This window comes from Cynocephalus volans, chromosome 2, assembly GCF_027409185.1.
Source record: "Cynocephalus volans isolate mCynVol1 chromosome 2, mCynVol1.pri, whole genome shotgun sequence".
In the NCBI taxonomy this organism is placed as follows: Eukaryota; Metazoa; Chordata; class Mammalia; order Dermoptera; family Cynocephalidae; genus Cynocephalus; species Cynocephalus volans.
The window spans coordinates 157,107,008-157,124,964 of NC_084461.1; the positions used below are offsets into that span (position 1 = coordinate 157,107,008).

Sequence of the window (17,957 nt, forward strand, 5' to 3'; positions counted from 1 at the left end):
CTTCCAGTCTCTCAACTTCTCTCAGGGCTGGCTAGAGCCCTCCCTGAGCCCTCTCAGAGCCTTGATGGTTTGTCTCCTCAGCCTTCCAGCATGGGCCCAGCTACTCCTCGCCTCTCCACTACCCCAGCTCTCTTGCTGTCACAGCCTGCATCCATCTCCTGCCTCCTCAGAAAGCTCCATTCTGGAGAGAGAACCCACCTTCCTCCTCCTCCTGCTCCATTCCCTTGTGGCTCCTTCTTAGCTCCTTTGGGCCTCTACCCTGCCCCTCCACTTCTTTGAATTCAGGGTTTGGGGAGGCCTCCCTCTTGTCACACCTCAACTTGCTCTCCAGTTCCCCTGCACCCAGAGCTAGAGCCTCTCAGTGAGTTGTCGTTGAATGAACAAAAGAATGAACAGATGCATGAACAAACTGCAAGTCCAAGTGCTTCCCTCTCCTAACCCACTCTCAGACTCTGAAGCCTTAGCAAGCCCAGTACAGGGGACTTTGGAGACTACATTGCAGAGGATGGTCCTTCCTTCAGTCAGTAATCCTTCCCAAAACACTGACTGAGCCCCTACTATGCAGCCAGCACTATTCTGAACACCATACTGAATCCTGCTCTTGTGGATTTCAGATTCTAGTGTGAGAGATGGTAAATAGGCAAATAAACATATAATATGGTTCTGATAGTAAAGGTGGCTATTTTTTTTAAAAGGGGAGCTGGACTAAAAGTTAGAGGGTGACCAGGGGAAAAGACATTTTTAGATATAAATCAAGGAGGGCCTCCCTGAGAAGGTAACCTAAATGAAGGAAGGGAACGAGCCATTCAAAGATCTAGGAGAAGAGCATTAATGGATTTTCTCCAGGGCAAGGAAATGGATTTGGGGAAAGAATAGGCCAGGAGTGGATCAGAGCCTGAAGGGAGGGGTGAGAGGCAGGGAAGGCAGAGGACGGGATACACCAAGTTCTCACTCCACCAGAAGTCCCGGAGCTTAAGAAGAGCCCCAGGGACCTCATCTCTGTGCAGAAACCTCCCCTGGACAACCTTCTTGCCCATCCTTCAAAGACGTCCCAGTAGCCTCTCTGGATTCATTGGAGGGTCACAGCCCAGCAACTTCATCCTCCCCAGGCTCAGACTTTGCAAGCCCCTCACCTCCTGTCACATAGGAATTCCATTCCAATGACCCACTGTCCCAAACTGGACCCCTATCTGTGAAATAACAACACTGGCACCTGGATAATGAGGTACCTCCAGGGAGAGCCAGGGAAAATAGACTACCTGTTGATGGAGATGAGGATGACTCAGTCCCCCTCTCTGCTTTAGGAAGAGAATGGGAAACAGATCCCTAAGGAGGCAGATAATCCTAACTAAAGTGCCAGGTGTTCAGTTACATGTATACGTTACAGAAGATGCTCCCAGCAGCCATGCACACTAAGAGTGATTATTTCTTTGTTTGTTACAAATGAGGAAATTGAGGCTCTGAGAAGGCAAGTTATCAGCCTAGACCAAGCAGCTATAAAGGGACAGCATGGAATTTGAACCCAGATCTGCCTGACTGCAGAGACGTTCTTGAATATATGTGAAGCCTTGTAAAAACTAGCAGTTTCCCATGAATTGAACTCAAGGCTGATGAAAGTTGCAAAAAAGAAATCCCAGATGATGACCTGGCATGAGAAAACTTCCATCTGAGTCCTTGCTCTGTCACTTTCTGGCTGTGTGGTCCTGGGAAAGTCACACCTCTCTCTGAGCCTCAGTTACCTCTTGTGCAAAACTGAGAAAATTATAATACTCAGAAGTCCTCTGATGCCAGAGAACAGGGAGGCCATTTGATTCACGGCTATATCTGAGGGCCACGTGAAGCGGTTGACTCAAGGAAGGCTCTCAGGATTTGTTGATTGAATGGTTTGGTGGCATGAGAATTAAAGGGGATAATGTATGTGAAAGAGTAAAGTGCTGTTCAGATGTGAGGGATATTTAATTAATTGCTTAATGAAAACAGTAGAGTTATGGAGAAGTCAATGGCTTGGGCAGATTGATGTTTTTCTGCCTTTTCCTCCTGGGTACAGGATAGGTTCAAGAGGAGAGACTAGGAGATGGCAGAGACTGCAAGGAAGACAGAAGGACTTCCCTGGCAGACCAGGTGGGGTACACACCAGCAAGGAGAAGCTACCAAGTCCCCCTCCCTTCCCCTCAGGAAAAAGTAGGAGAGATTTCAGCCAGGAGAGAGAGGAGAAAAGCATTTGTGAAGTCCAGTATGGCTTCAATGCTGGCTTTTTTAACTAGCTGGCTGTGTTGGTTGATCTAGGCCCATCACCTCACATCTCTGAGCAAGTTACCTCCTCTATCAAGGGGGAACAATGATAGTACCCACTCCTCAGAGTGAGGTCTGAGAAAACAGTAGACATGAAGCAGTGGAACAGGGTCTGACACATAGGAGATGCTCAGGGAAAAGTGAGAAGGGAGATGATGGAGGCCCTAGAGCAAGCCCGGAGTAGGCAGGCACCCCAGGCCAGTCATTGCTCACTCATGGGGCCCAGCTATGAGTTGGGCACAGAGGAAATGTTTTCAGCAGAGTCAGGGGCACAGGTTGGACAAGGGAAAGGGGGAGCATGAAATGCAGCAAGGGGTGATTCCCCCACAGTTAGGGCAATAAGCCCAGTCAAGTGGATGTCAGAATTAGCTGGAAACCTAAAGAAACTCCAGGGAATGATTCAAGAACCCTTTAATCATGCAGGTCTTTTATCTCCATTAGCTCATTTAATCATCCAGGGGGTGGGGACTATTCAACTTTATTTTCCTCCATTTTACTGGTGAAGAAACTAAGAAATATGAAATGACTTACACAAGCATTTCCTGCTCAAGGGTATGGTATGTGAGGGCTTCTAAATGTTGAACAAAATGACAGAAAAAAAGAGAAACTTCTGAGTGAACCTCAGGCATATGGAATATGTTGTGTAATAACCTCCAAGTTGAGTTCAGCACTAAAATCATCTCTGTGTGCCTGACTGTAGTGGTCATGTTGAGGAGAGGGAGACGTGCAGGAGGAACTAGAGAAGTGGAAATAGAAGGAGCTCAAGAACATAGCTTTTTACCAGGAAACACTGGGAGGGTCCATTCTAGACTGGGTCAATGCATTTGGGGCAGGGGCAGCACCTGTTTAGCAAGGCAGCAAAAAATGATAGATTTGGAGCTGAAACCCCTCAGCTCAAGCTCTTGTTATGCCTTAAACTCAAGTCACTTCACCTCCCTAAGCTCTTTCTTCCTCATCTATAAGATGTTAGGCCCCTTCTTGTTGTTTGGAGCCTGTCCCCCAAAGTTCATGTGTTGGAAACTTGGTCCCCACCGTAATGGTGTTAAGAGGATGGGAAATTTAATTATGATATTTGAAAGGTTGGACCTTTGAGAGGTGATTGGATTGTGAGGACTGTGCCCTCATGAATGGATTAATCCATTCATGGAGTAATGAAATATCGTAGGTGTGGACTGGTGGCTTTGTAAGGAGCACATGAAAAAGCTCTTCCCATTTCTGGCCATTAATACCCTGGTCACCAAGGGACCCTGTAGAGAGTTCCCACCCAGAAGATCCCCACCAGATGAACCCCCATGACCGTGGACTTCCCAGCCTCCAAAACTGTAAGAAATAAATTCTGTTTCTTTATAAATTACCAAGTTTAAGGTATTCTGTTATAAGCAACAGAAAACAGACTAATACAGAGCCTCACAAGAGATAGTTACCGGATAGGATATGAAAGTCTTGATAAATTGGAAAGGGGCTGCATGGGCGTGAGCCCAGGTCCCCATGGCATTTTCAGTCGTCCTACTCTTGACAGCCTTGAATAAGCACGAGCTGGGAACCCAGTGCTGAACTTACCAGCTCTGAGCTGTCAGAGGGCCAGGACAAGCCCTCCTGGGGGCAGCCTGGGGCTCCTTCTCCATGCAGCAATTCTACAGGCCCAATGGAGTCCATGTGGTTCCACAATGGGGAATGGCTACCTATAGGAGAAAAGGGACAGTGCGAGTCAACCCTTCCACTAAAAGCCCTAGGAGGCTATAACCCAAACCCTCAACTTCCTTTCTTCTGAAAAGGACCAGGAAGGAAGCTGTGGGCAGATTCAGAACTTCTAACCACCAAAGATCCTTTAGTAATCAACCAGAAGTCCCTTGCTTTCCAGAAGCATATATATAACGCTACAGCACTGGGAAGGCTGATTTCAAGTTCAAACGCCATTCACTCATTCTTACATTCATTCATTCATGGGTTCCTAATGTCTACCATGCCAGATGCTGGGGCACAGAAGAAGCAGACCTAAGTCCTGCCCTCAGGCATCTCACAGCCTTACCAACAATCACAGTACAGTTGGCACAGGCAGTGATAGAGATGAATACCTGTAGTAGACAGACATGCTGCTATGGTTGGGAGGTCAAGGAATGCTAGAGCTTTGGAACAAAAGGTGTGAGGTAAGAAGGGACTAAAGACCTGCCAAAGAAGCAGGAAGGCTTGACTAAGGACAGACTTTATTCCAGGCTAAGGCACATAAATTTCATCCTGAAGGTGACAGGGAGATGTGGACAGAAGTGTATCTGTGCTTCGGAAAGAGGTTGCACTAATGGCATGACTTTGGGCAAATCATTTATGACTTCTTTGAATTTCAGGATCTTTATCAGTAAAACAGGAGGAAATAATATCTATCCTCCCAAGGCTGTTGTGAACACTAAATGGAGTAACACCTGGGGAAATGCTTTATGAAATGTAATGTGCAACACAAATGTCCGCTTATGGGTGGGTTTTGGAAGGTGCAGTGATGCAGAGCAGAGAGAGCCCTGTGCTCAGAGCCAAGGACCCAGCTCCCCACAAGGCATCGGCACCAGGTCTCTCAACCTTGAGGCCTAATTTTCTTCATCTGTGAAATGCGGCCAACATAATTCAAAGGGCTGTGTGGGGCAAATGAGACAATGAAAGCAAAAGAACCTTGTTCAGAGTGCATGTTCAGATTTATTTAGCTGAATCTGAATCAAAATTCTATGAGCCTCAATTTCTTTTTCTACAACATGAAAGAAATTAAGTTGTGAGGATTAAAGGAGTAAATGGTCTGCACAATGTAAAGGACTGCAGAAATGTCAGGTATTTTGTTCACCCAAGCTAGAGGTGCTATTGCTGTTCCAGGTAGTCCCCAAGGGAGCCTTCAGTGATTCAGGTGCCCTTTAGGGATAGAGGGCCCAATATCTGTCTACTGAGTCACTCTACCTCTACTCCTTGCAACAGCAAAACTTCTGGAAAGATAGTACCTTCCCACCCCTGCAACCCTTCCTCATCCCCTACCCCCATCACTCCCATGTATTTGTCCTCCCCAAGGTCACCTATGACCTCCTAACTGCCCAATTCCAAACCTTTTCCTCAATCCCCATCCTCGCTACCCTTTCTCAGGCACCCAAAGCCATGAGATTTTGCAGCAAAATTCTCCTCTTCCTTGGCTTCAACAACCAGCCTCACTGTCTTGTCAATAACTTCTCCTCTATCCCTTTAAACAATGGAGTTCCCAAGTTTCTGGCCATCCCCTCTTCTCCACATTCCCTTTATCTCACCCACCCTCAAGGTTTGATTAAGACCTCTGTGTCATGACTCCCAAATCTACCTGGTCTTGAGCCAAATCCTAAACTCCAATGGTCTGTTAGACTTTACTATCTTGATGCTGGAGAGGCTCCTCAAACTCAACAATCAAAGCAACACTCATTTTCTCCTTCACTTTTCCCCTACAAAACTCTTTTGTTCTCCAGCTTGCTTGGAGGCATCAAAAGGGTTTGCTCACTCACACAGCCATTCAGGTTGCCCATGGACATTCGTGACCCTTACCTTCTCTAAGAAATTGGATCTCATGCTCTGTGAAAGAGCTCTCCCATGTATCCTCTCCTCCTCATTCCCACAGCTACTGCCCTAGACCATCCAACAGCCTCCTGACACCTCTGTTTCTAGTCTGTTCACCTCCCAGTCCCACCCAGCTTGAGTCACCTCTGCATCCTTGATGCTCAGCACAGGATTTGGCATAGGTATGTGCTAATATAGCTTTTTGGGTTTTTCATTTTTTTTTAAAAGATGACCAGTAAGGGGATCTTAACCCTTGACTGGGTGTTGTCAGCACCACGCTCTCCCAAGTGAGCTAACCCGCCATCCCTATATAGGGATCCAAACCCGTGGCCTTGGTGTTATCAGCACCGCACTCTCCCAAGTGAGACATGGGCCGGCCCCTCTAATACAGCTTTTTGGAAGTGGCGGTAAGGGGGAGTTTTTTCTTGTTTGATAAACCAAGAAATCAGTTTCTAACAAATCTTTCCTAGATCACATATTCCTACAGTTTCCAAATCTGTCAAAGGGGAATGTGGAGTGTTCATCCTATATGTTACAGGTCTGTTTCAAGAATAAAATGAGGAAACTGAGGCAATTACATTTGGAAAGGGCTAAGGGCTACACATGTGGCCTTCTCCTTTTGAAGCCCAGCTAGCTCATTCACTCACTCACTAACTCATTCTCATTTATTCCCCTATTTATTCAACACTTCTACATGCCTGAGACTGTGAAGCTTCCTCCAGGTAACCCCAGTATTTACACTCTTGGTAAATATTTCAGGACTGTCTCTTCCTGCTGAGAGTCCCTGTGGGGAGGGATATGTTTTCTTCATTGCTCTATCACTAGAACCCAGCCCAGGGTCTCTTGTCTTCCCTTAGCTAAACTAGCTACATGGAGTGAGCTTTCCTCCTGAAAGATAGCCCTGCTGAGGAGGGGGAGCTCCCATCCATTATGGTCCAGTTGGCTTACTCTTTCCAGCCTCCACTTCTTCTGGTGTGGGCCAAGCAGGAGGATTGAGGACAAGAGTCCTGAGGATGAAGCAGATTGGAATTTGACCAAGGAAACACTTACCCAGGAGATGCGGCAGTTGGTTACTCTCCTCAGATCTGAGCTCTTCTCTCTCAATGTGAAGAACCCCAGTGACAACGGTCTGTACCCAAAAGTGAAACTCAGAAACGACTTGAGTTATAATGTCCCCAAGCCACACCCTCTTCCTTCACTGCTTACCAGGAACTTCCTTCCAAGTCTGCCCTAACAGAAGCCCAGAGTAGGCAGAACTGTGATGCAAACTTAAGTAAGATGACCACAGGAAGTTAGAGCCCTGAATTGGGTCAACAGTCCTGGGACATCCCTTCTGCAAAACTAGGAGCTCTGTTTATTTTACAAACACTCGGATTCTCGAGTTCCAAGGTGGTGGTGGCTCACCCCTGGAAAGGAGCTGGAGCCTAGTCTGGGAAATATGCAGTATAATAAATAACCTCCCCAAACGTGGTAAGTACCAATGAGCAAGAGGCAACGTAGGAACACAAGATGAACTAACTGTGTCCGAGAGTGGGCAGGGCAAGTTACGGAAGCTGAGCCTCAAAGGAAGAACAGCTGTATGCTGACAGAGGTGGTCCTTGACAAAGAGGAGAGCATGTACAAAATCATAGATCACAAACACATAGGTGCCTTCAGGGAATGGGGTGCAACTCCAAGGGCCTAAAGAAGATACACATAAGCAGACATAAATGATGGGAGAGGAGGTGACAGCCAGATTGTAGAATCTAGTCTTTAGTCTGTAGGCCAAGGAGAGAGGAGTAGGTTCACACCATGGATCTTCTCTACTGGAAGAAGGGGAGTCTCAGGCTGCTGTAGAGCTGCTGGCCACCAAGCTGTTTTTCTCCTGAACTAGTCTCCACAAATACACAGAATCTTAGGCACCACTGTAGGAGATTAGGCAGACCACAACAATCTTCCTTTCAGGCAAATTGGTGGGCAGACTCTAAAACTTCAAGCTACCTCATCAGCAATAACCTTACCATTATTCACAGATAATAAAGGCCTCCACATGACACCAGGATGAAGACCAGGGACAGTGGTTCCTGTAGCAGTTTTGGCATGTCGAGGCCTGGAAACATGCCACACATCAGGCCTGTTGCAGTTTACTGGGTACCAACCAGGTATATAGGCTCTAAAATGCAGTTAAGTGGGGGATTGGGATGGCAGCTTGGCTGTGTCACCCACAAGATAGCATCCTGACTAGCCTGGGGTTCTAGTCTCCCTCAATTTTGTTTCGTCAGGAAAGAACATGGAACTGAATGTGAAACGCCCAGCTGTGATTCATTCTGATAGCCAGAGTCTGCAGTCTCTTGAGCCAGGGTGAGGATACACCCCTGACAAGCATTGTCAGGGCTCCTTATCTGTGTTTCTGGAAGTCCTGAACAATTTCCCCAGGAGTGGGGGTCCCAGCCCCCTAGTAAGAGTGCCAGGGAAGGTCTGGGTGAAGGACAATGGAAGGAAGAGGCCGGCTGGGCTTGAGGTTTATGAGCAGCTGGGATAGCCATGGCTACAGCACAGGAACAGCAGCTGCTAGCAGTTCTTTTCAGCCACCAGATGGCCACTAACCAGCAAGGGGCAGGACAAGTTCTGACAAGGTTTCCTCATAGTCCCTTAGTGCCGATCTCCAGCTGTCCAGAAGGAACTAAAGAATGGGGAGAGGATCAGCTGGGGGAGGGGCTGGCCCAGCTAGAGAACCACTGCTGGGCCAGGAGGCCAGGCCCTTCCTGCTCTGAGCTTGCTCACGGGCTTGCTTCTCACTGCCTAAGTGCCCACAGCCAGACATACACCGTCAATAACCTCTCACACCATTCCTTCCACAGCCCTTACACTGTGGATGTATCTTCCAGCTCTCCTACGTGCATTAAACTGTTTCTGTTGTGTCTTTGTTCATGTTGATTCGTCTGGCATGACTTCCCCTTTGGCCTCTCCAACCTTTTTATCTGTTTCTTCATGCATTAAACTACAGCTCAGTCATCAATGACAATGGGGAGCCCTACTTTGACAGGCTCTTCCTGGCCCTGACCCTGTCTGAGTGTGGCCTGCCTATGGGTTTCATAGTATCTAGGATTTCTTTGCATCGTTGCATTTACAAGTTTATTAAAATCATCTTTTTGTATTCAGCTTCTCCACTGCACTGTGGTCTCCAGAGAGTGTTTCTTATTCATCTTTGGAGCCTTAGGGGCCAGTTCTAGACCCAACATGGAATATGCATCAGGTAATTTTTGTTAAATTGAATAGCCCTCCCACAACCTCAATAGTCCAGGGCTTTTGAAACTAATAGGAAGTAACCTCTTTCTGCCTTCCTGATACATATGGTTTCAGCAGTCTTTCCACTCTAGGGGTAGACACTCTTCCGTCTTCCCACTGGCAACCACCAGCCCTCTCACCCACTAAGTACCTGCTTCCCCTTCCCCAAATTCCCATTTGTTAAAATCAACTTAAGGCCAAAGCTGCCCTGCCTCACAGTTGAGAATGAGCCCAATCAAACCTGAAATTGCCATTGAGTCATTAGTTTTGTGACTCGATGGGTAAGTAAGAGGTAGTGTAGTATATAGCACAGAGAGCATCAGATCTGGTGTCAGACCTGGGTTCAAAGCCCATTCCATTTACCAGCTGTATGATCTTAGGCATATTTCTTCACTTCTCTGAGCTTCAGTTTTCCATGAGCAAGACATGTAGACAAACTTCTACATACGATTTGCTTTAGGCTGTGTCCCCCCGAGAAGCAGACCTAATTTGAGTACTAATACTATATTTGGAAGTGATCCAGGACAGGCCAGGATTAGGGTGATGCAAGTGAGATCCCTATGGTGCAGAACATAGAGGCCTCTCAGGTTCCCTGTACTTACATGAACCCAAGAGTGACAGCGCCTTACCCCAGTCCTGATCCTGATCCCGCAAGCACTGAGAGTGGAGTTGGAAGCGAGTTAAGAAGGGGAAAAAGCCAACAGAGTGTTTGTAATTAAGTTGAGTCAGCAACACCAGCAGGATAGCTGCTTGCCATGTTTCAAGATGCAGCAGAACCCTAAGAGAGCTCTAAATGCCCAGGACCTATGCTGTCTGTGGATGGCTGGTGGTTGATGGAGCTAGGGTAGTCCCTCCTGAGTATTCACTCCCCTGAGAACTGTCTCCTCTCGCATCTTCACCCCCCCTCTCTCTGGCCCTTCCACTCCTCACTGCAACACTACTTATGACACACAAAACTAGCAGTAAGTATCACATTAGTAACAACTGCTGGCACTTACTCATCACCGTCTACATGACTAATATTATGCTAGAGCCTTTATACACATTGTTAATCCTTAGAACCCTTTAATTATGACTTTTCCCATTTTATGTACAAGGAAACAAGGTCTCAGAGAAGCTGAGTAACTTGTATCAGAACCTAAGAGTGCAGACTTGGGTTGATAAGACACACTTTCCACTTTATCTCTTCACTCTTTCACTAATGATCCTCCCACAGGCATGGAGAGAATAAGACTGTGGATAAACAAGCAGCCCTTTCCAGACACAGCTAGGGGAAGGTGGGGGTGGTGGCAGCTGCTCTTCCCTTGACTCCCCATTAGCTAATAATTAAGTGTATGGTTCTGGTCTGGTTGATCCATGCCCTCCTACCACTGGTCCACGTTCTATAGAGACCCAATTTTAAACTAAATAATTCATTTTCTAGAAGCAGCCCTTCCTCTTTTCTTATCTTCAGGCCGAAAGATTAACACACTATCCCCTGTTTATAGAGCTCCACCTCCAATAAATTGCCATTTAATGAGAGAAGATGAGCGAGAGTTAAGCTTATGGAACATAACTAATAAACTACTTTTCGTCAGAAGAAAAACAGAAAAATAATACTAGAGTCAAAATACAGCATTTTCTTTAGTACTGAAGAGTACTGTGGTCTCACTGCCATGGATAAAGAGTGGCTTTATTTCTTTCTTTGAGCCTCTGTTTCCTTATCTGAAAAGTGGAGATACCTACCTTACATGGTTGCTGTGAGGATTAAATGAAGGCACATATATTGCCTGGACCATAGTAGTTGCTTAAAAAATAACAGTGATTATTTATGTGATGCTGGCTGCAATGTCAGTGCCATCCAACAGCAAAAAATCATCTATAGAAAGAATAGACAGTGAGCCTGTCATCTTGTCACCTTCTAACTCAAAGAACTTGTGTGAAAAAGTGCCTTAGGCAGAACCGGAATTCCTGTGCCTATATCTTCCTTCCATCCCACCCATCTGTGAACTCCCAGGTCTAACACACACCTCATTGTCATTTTAAAACAAAGGGGAAAGGTCACTTTGGACATGATAAATCAGAAGTAAGGAGAGTCTGAGTAATGTGCCTGTTTATCCTGTCCCAAGTTCATTTCCTGGTCAATAGCCACCTCCTGCAATCTTTCATTACGTCTTCAGATCAGCCTGGGCTAAAACATACTTGTTTGGTCTTCTCCTTTAGGTGGTAGCTTCTGCCATTTGACATCCTTTCATTTTTGAAGTCTGCCTGTGCACTCAGAACAGACTACATCTCTGTTTTGTACTAGAAGCTCCCGGGCAATGTGGTGGAGAATGTGCACTACTTGAGGAATGTTAGTGAAATAGAAGCTATTTCCTGTTGCTGCAATGACCTTTGGCAGCAAGAGAACCAATCTTGATTTGAACAGATGAATATATCTGGCATTCCCACTGGTTAATCTACTTAGGAAAAATAATTGCACAGGTACTAATAACAGAGGATTCACTTACAAGTTCCTGGGAAGAATGGCAAAGATACATTCCCCAAAGGCCCTCTGCTCTGGCTAAGAATTCTTAACTGAGCAACGACAGCAAGATGAAGTGACAGGTCACTGAACAGTAGGGACAGCAGAATAAGAAGTAGGATTCAATGCCCCTGGTACCTCCCAGAATGATGTCAGAAACAGTCAAGGGCGTAATGACACAGTGTTCAGAACTGTACACTACACATGAAGTGAATATAAGTCGTATGTCAAAGATCAGTAATGAAATTCATTAAGAAACTTGTAATTTATGAGTCTGAGAACAACATCTATAATTAAAATATCCCCACCCCAAATCCCACAACACAGAGGAAAAACGGAAAATCTCCATAAATTGAAATAAGATTTCGTACAAACATAGATAAATATATTTAAATTTTCCTTTAAGTAAATTCAAACAGACTGTTATAAAACAGAATACTATACACAGTTTTCTGTATAGATCATAGGAAACATAAAAACCAGGATGCTGAGTGGGTGCTGGTGGTGAGAACTGCAGGGTCAAAACTTGCTCAACAGTGAACTGGAGACCACTAGGGCTTAATGGACATGGCCCACCCCTATTGCTAATGGTTTTGTCAACCTTTTGGACACTAGAAATTCAGGATTTTCTCCTTCTTCCTCTGCCTGCTTTGGTCCGTGTCCGGCTACCTGGCTGGACAGCAATTTGCTTTTTGAAGTCCACTAAGCAATCTGTGACTTCTGAAATGGCCAAAAAAGACTTGATGGGAGACTCATTTAAGTCGAAGTGTGCAAGAGAACTCCCCATCTCTCTGCTGCAGCCTGCCTCTTCCACCCCTGGTGAGGGCACCCTAGAGAGAGCAGAAAAATTCATGTTCAATATATACCTACTAAGCACCAAGAATGTGCTATGCACTGTACCAGGGGCTTTTATATATATTATTAGTACACACAACCTTTGTAAAAATCCAACCAGATAAGTACATCATTCTGCTTTCATAGATGAAAACCCCAGGTAAATCATACACCTAAAGCCACACAGTTAGGCACTGAGGGAATGAGGATTCAGACCCAAATTCTCAAGCTGCCTGAGGTCAGAAGAGCAGGGTTGGATGGGGACAGAGAGGTAGGAAGGAGTAAAACATAGCTTTTGATCTGCTTGCTTTAACACTATTAGTGAATCAATCTATCCATCCAATTCTTATCCTAGATAAGATATATGGAGAACAAGAGTTATACAAAGAGAGAGGTCTCAATAGTTCCACAGTGATTTCTACTTCAACAATTTGAGTATCACACTACAACAGAACACAGGACCAATTCTGTACTTTTCAGAACTACTGACAGCCACACTTAAGTGCACACCCCAATTCACCTGAAGGCTTGTTTCTGAAGGCTTGTTTCTGCAGGCTTGGTCTTTATCTCTGCATCTGTGATAGGAGAGAAAAAGTAATAATGCTGGAAGTAGTATTGGTAATCATACCACTTCTCACTAATCTTGTGCTTCCTGTGTTTTAGGCACTGCTTTTCATCAGGCCTATCCAAGTAGCTCAGATCCCTAATCCCCAGACCAATAGAATGTGAGCATTAGCATCCAACAGGCTCAGCTGCAAAGATACTGAGGTGAACACTTTTGAATGAACAGCTACTGAACAAATCTACTTCAAATCTGGACTTGAGGAATAAGGAGTTGCCAAGGGAAATCTGCCACTTTCAGAGATTCACAACCTGGTGATCTAGAGGCGGCAGGATGAGAAGTTTGGAGAGGCTGCCTTTTTCTAGTCAGAATGTACAACAGATTTGCTTGATTGGAATGAACTATTAGAACTAGACAATAAGCAAACCTCACCAGGCTTAAGCAAAAGCTCCTCTTCCATCTACATCCAATTAAATTTAACAACAGCAACAGCAATAACAGCAGCTAATATTTTTCAAGAGCATACTTATGCCAGGGAATATGTCTGGATCTTTACTAGATATAATCTTTGCAATCTATGAAGTTGGTATTACTAACTCTATGTAATGCTCTTGACCAATCCACTATAATGCTCCCTAAATTCTAGGCACAAAGTCAAAGTTACTTCCTACACTCCCTCAGGAGTTGGGACACTAATGATAACATATGAATGATGCACAAAACATTAGGAGGCAATAATGTTTGCATGTCTGGTTTTCCATGCTTGTTCTTCATAAAGTGTACTTGAGGCTTGTGCCATTCCCCTGTGATTTGGAAATGTTTCTTCCCAGTTCAACAGGCAGTCCTGATTCCAGGCTTTATAAAGCCTGAAATGAAACACATGATGAATAAAACAGGGTATTTCCCCATCTTCCTTTTGATTTTACTTTCTAAATGACCTAGAGTCTCAAAGTCTGGCTGATTGGGTCAAATGTGCACCCACATAACCCCAACAAATAGTCTAGGGGTTGGCAGTGGCTATCTCCACTGGAAGGCCTCAGGCATAAGACCAGAAAACTCGTCCAGGAGTCCTCACCTGCAGTCGTGTGCTCAGACCGTTCCAAGAGACTGAGGAGTCGGCCTTCACTGTGGCCTTTTTCCTGTTACAGAGAAAAATAGATGAAAAGGTTACTTCATGGAAGAGAGTCTAAAATACAACTTCCTCAGCCCAGATCACACCTGTTTCCAGAAGAAGAGGCATGGAGGCACAGCTCTAGGGAAGTCTTTTGCTTTCTAGTAAACCATAATGAAGAGAATACATCTCTATACCAAGAATATTATCCAGGAATGAATACCAGAGTCAAGCCAAATCAGTCCACTAAAATCTTATCAAAGAACAGCAGCCTTTGACCTATGGTAGACTTGGGTAGATTAAAAATAGAAAATAAGAGTTTCAAGGAAGCTTCTACAGGCAGTGCTGCCAGAAGAATAAACTGGCTCTCTAGTATAAGTAAGCACTTCCCTATAAACCCCAACTCCAAATCAATACCTCTAAATCACCCCATTCATAGAGAGGTCCCTTTCTTCTGGCATGACAAATAAAGCCTTCCCCATGTTAGTGTGTGCAGGGACTGCTATGTTAGTAATCCTAGAATATGGAGCTCCTTCCTTATCTTTGATTTCTAAGCCAAGACTTGCTCTTCCTGATCTCTAATTACAAGGCCCAGAAAGTATATCCATCCTTCCAGTGACCAGGGCCCAAACCCCATAGCTTCCTAAGGCTGGGCACGTAAGTTGTTCAACAGAGTTGATCTTGCATGTGTTCTTGGCAGTGGGGGTATGAATTGAATATCCTTTCAGGAAAGTAATTTGGCAGTACGCTTCAAGAGACTTTAAAATGTTTATGTCTATTGCCCTGATAGTTCTACTTCAGGAAATCTATTCTAAGGAAATAATTAGTGGTACAAAGACTGATTAATGTTTTAAACAGTCTTATCATACAGAAGAATTGGAAAGAATCTAGACACCCTATAATATGAAAATGGTTAAGTGAACAACTGTGTGATCCAAACATTAACAGCAATTTTTTAAAACAGTTTTAAAATAAATCCAGAAAGGTATTTATGCTATATCTTAAGTTTTTATAAATACAAGATAGAAAATTATATATAGTATAGTACTATATATAGTATGTGTGTGTATATATATTGTTTGTGTATATATATAGTATGTATTATGTACACACACACACACACACACACACACGTGTTCCTCAACTTATGATGGTTTGACTTACGATTTTTCAAGTTTATGATGGGTTTATCAGAACATAACCTCATTGTAACTCAAGGAACATATGGACTTATGATAGTTTGACTTTGAATTTTTTGACTTTACAATAGGTTTATCAGGGTATTAAACAAATTTTCAACTTACAGTGTTTTTAACTTACAATGGGTTTATTGGGACATAACCCCATCGTAAGTTATCCATACACAGAGAGCGAGAGAAAAAGAGTGAGAGAGAGTGAGTGAAAGTGAAAGAGAATAGTGTTGATAACATTAAAAATGTGTTAAAAAAAAGACTAGAAGAAAATAGGCCAAAATATTAAAAGTTGTCTTTGAGTAGCTAGATTATGGGTGATGATTGCCCCTGATTCTCTACATTTTTTTTTTAACTTTCCATATTTTCTACAATGAACATGTGTTAAATTAAAAGAAAAAATAATTTTAAAAGCACAAATCTTGTTTCAAGATAAATAGGAGGGAAGTAGGGAGGGAGGGAAAACAAAACAAAACACCCAGAACATAACTGTGGCCTCTTAAAACTAAGAATCAGGAGGGCAGCCTTTCCCAAAACACTCCACACAAACCTTTGGGTTCCTTAGCCGTTGCTGCTGCTTCCTCTCCACAGCTGAGCGTATTCTACCACTCTCTTCAGGCTCATCTCCTTGGTCACCCCTTGCAAGCTGGAGACAGGAGTCTACGTGGCACTGATACTCTCTGAATGGAACCAGGGATTTACAAACATAACACTTCTCATTCCTAGCCAATCAGAAGAAAGAGAGAAAAGGCAGTTTTAAGATATGATTTTGCCTCTTAGCTCCTAGATATGTCTCAAATTGTGCTTTTACGTCTCAAAGTTATTCTGTCAGGAGACATGTCAACCAATGCAGATTTGCTCAGCAGGATCACCAATAAAACTACCCCAATGCCAATCAAAAGGACTAAGTGATTAGCAGTTTTCCCTGGCTGTTTCTCTGTACCCTGCTGTTGCAGCAGTGGGATGGTAATGAAATCAGCTCTTCTAACCATTTCAAACATACTGATTACTCTTCAGACATAAGATATCCTTTCAAACTCTTCTGAAATTAAGTGTACTTGTTTTTTCAAAGAGAAGTTAAAATTTAAACAGAAAAGGGAGGACCAAGAGCATTAAATCAAGATGACATTTTTGCCATGGTAGATGAACTTATCTGATTAGTAAATCAAGTGTGCCTACATGTTGACTTCCTTAATTCTATAACCTGCAACATTAACTAGGAAGTTACTAAAACCATGTGGTTCTGACAAAGACTTCAGCATAATTTTATATACACAGTTATTTTTATCTTTTTATAACAGCAGAGTTTGGGAAAAGAAATGAATGTATGTCCTTGAGGTAAGGTTTGTTAGGAATCAGTGAAAATGGAATCGTTCAGGGAAAAGGAAGAAAATTAACATTTATTAAGCATTTTCTCTGTGGTGAGAACCTGTGGAAGGCCCTTTAAACACAATTTCTCAATGAATTCTTCAGCCCTTTTAGGAAGAAACTATTCTCTCCAAGGTCCTACAGCTAATAATTGTCAGAACTCAGACTTAACTGATTCATAAGATCATCTTAGTTTTAAGAAGTTAAAGAAAACTTTCCAAAGCATGCTTTTTTAGACTTTTCTTTCTGGCCATTACTTTTCAGTAACTATAGAAAGAGAGACTTAGATAACTATAAGGAAGAATTTCTCTGGAGGTCTTTAAAATAAGGGAAATATGTCTCTCAAGTACCTAATTATCTGGAAGGGTGTAAGCAAAACCTTGCCTTCTGAGAAAAGCTAGACTAGTATACATTTCAAGGTTTATCAATTAATGCAAAAAGCAATAGGAATTATCCCTATTATATGAGAGACAGCAGTACTGCATAAGGAGCAGAAGTTTTTAGAGTCGGGTAGGCTTTGCCACTCTGGCCAGTTACATATAATTTTTCTTAAGTTTCTTTATTTAGAAAAAGAAAGGATAACTATCTTATCAACAACTGTGAAGAGTTATAAAGTAAATATGGCATCTAGCACAATGACTGGCAGATAATATTAAGCACTGGACAACAGCTATTACTGTTATTGCTATCTCAGACACACTTTATTAGATGCTGGGGATATAAACATGAATAAAGGCAAGTACCTGCCTTCAAATAACTCACAGCCTAGCCAGGGACACAGAAATGGGAGGGAAAAAAAAAAAGAGGCAACACTATGTGAGGAATACAATCCTAGAGGGATGTCTACATTACAGCAGGATTCCAAAGGAAGTGATCAGCTTTGCTCAACTGAGTTGGGAAAGGCAGCCTTGAAATTTAGGGTCTAAGATCTGTGTTTCAAAGATAACAGTTTCTGCTTTGTCACTAACTGTTCTAATGTAACGTTGGTAACGTCTTTACTTTCAGGAGGCAGCAAATATCTGATCCCCTCCTTAGAATGGGCTTTCTTTGTCAAATTGCAACCTATAACCCAAGGAAGTCTATATTACCCAAACTTTTGCAATTCAACTTCTGTACTATTACATAGCAAAATGCTCACTACTTCCCCACAGAACCAAACACCAGAATATAAATTCAGAGAAAACAGAAACCTAAGAGTAATGTGGAAGTAGAGTGGGTGGCAGGATTGTTTTTAAGGTACTGAAAAGGGATACAGAGGCTAAACTGACATAAGCTGGG

General features: G+C 43.5%; 1 protein-coding gene across 1 annotated transcript in view; it reads right to left on the reverse strand.

Annotated features, from left to right (window-relative positions):
• Positions 1–12,008: 12,008 nt before the first annotated feature.
• Positions 12,009–17,957, reverse strand: part of UIMC1 (ubiquitin interaction motif containing 1) — a 143,939-nt gene continuing 137,990 nt past the window's right edge. Inside the window, exons 12-15 of the mRNA XM_063086343.1 lie at positions 15,862–16,033; positions 14,086–14,149; positions 12,969–13,023; positions 12,009–12,444 (exon numbers count right to left, since the gene is read on the reverse strand). Coding sequence (XP_062942413.1) covers positions 12,234–12,444; positions 12,969–13,023; positions 14,086–14,149; positions 15,862–16,033 — 502 coding nt within the window. The 3' untranslated portion in view covers positions 12,009–12,233. The remainder of the gene's footprint in view (positions 12,445–12,968; positions 13,024–14,085; positions 14,150–15,861; positions 16,034–17,957) is intronic.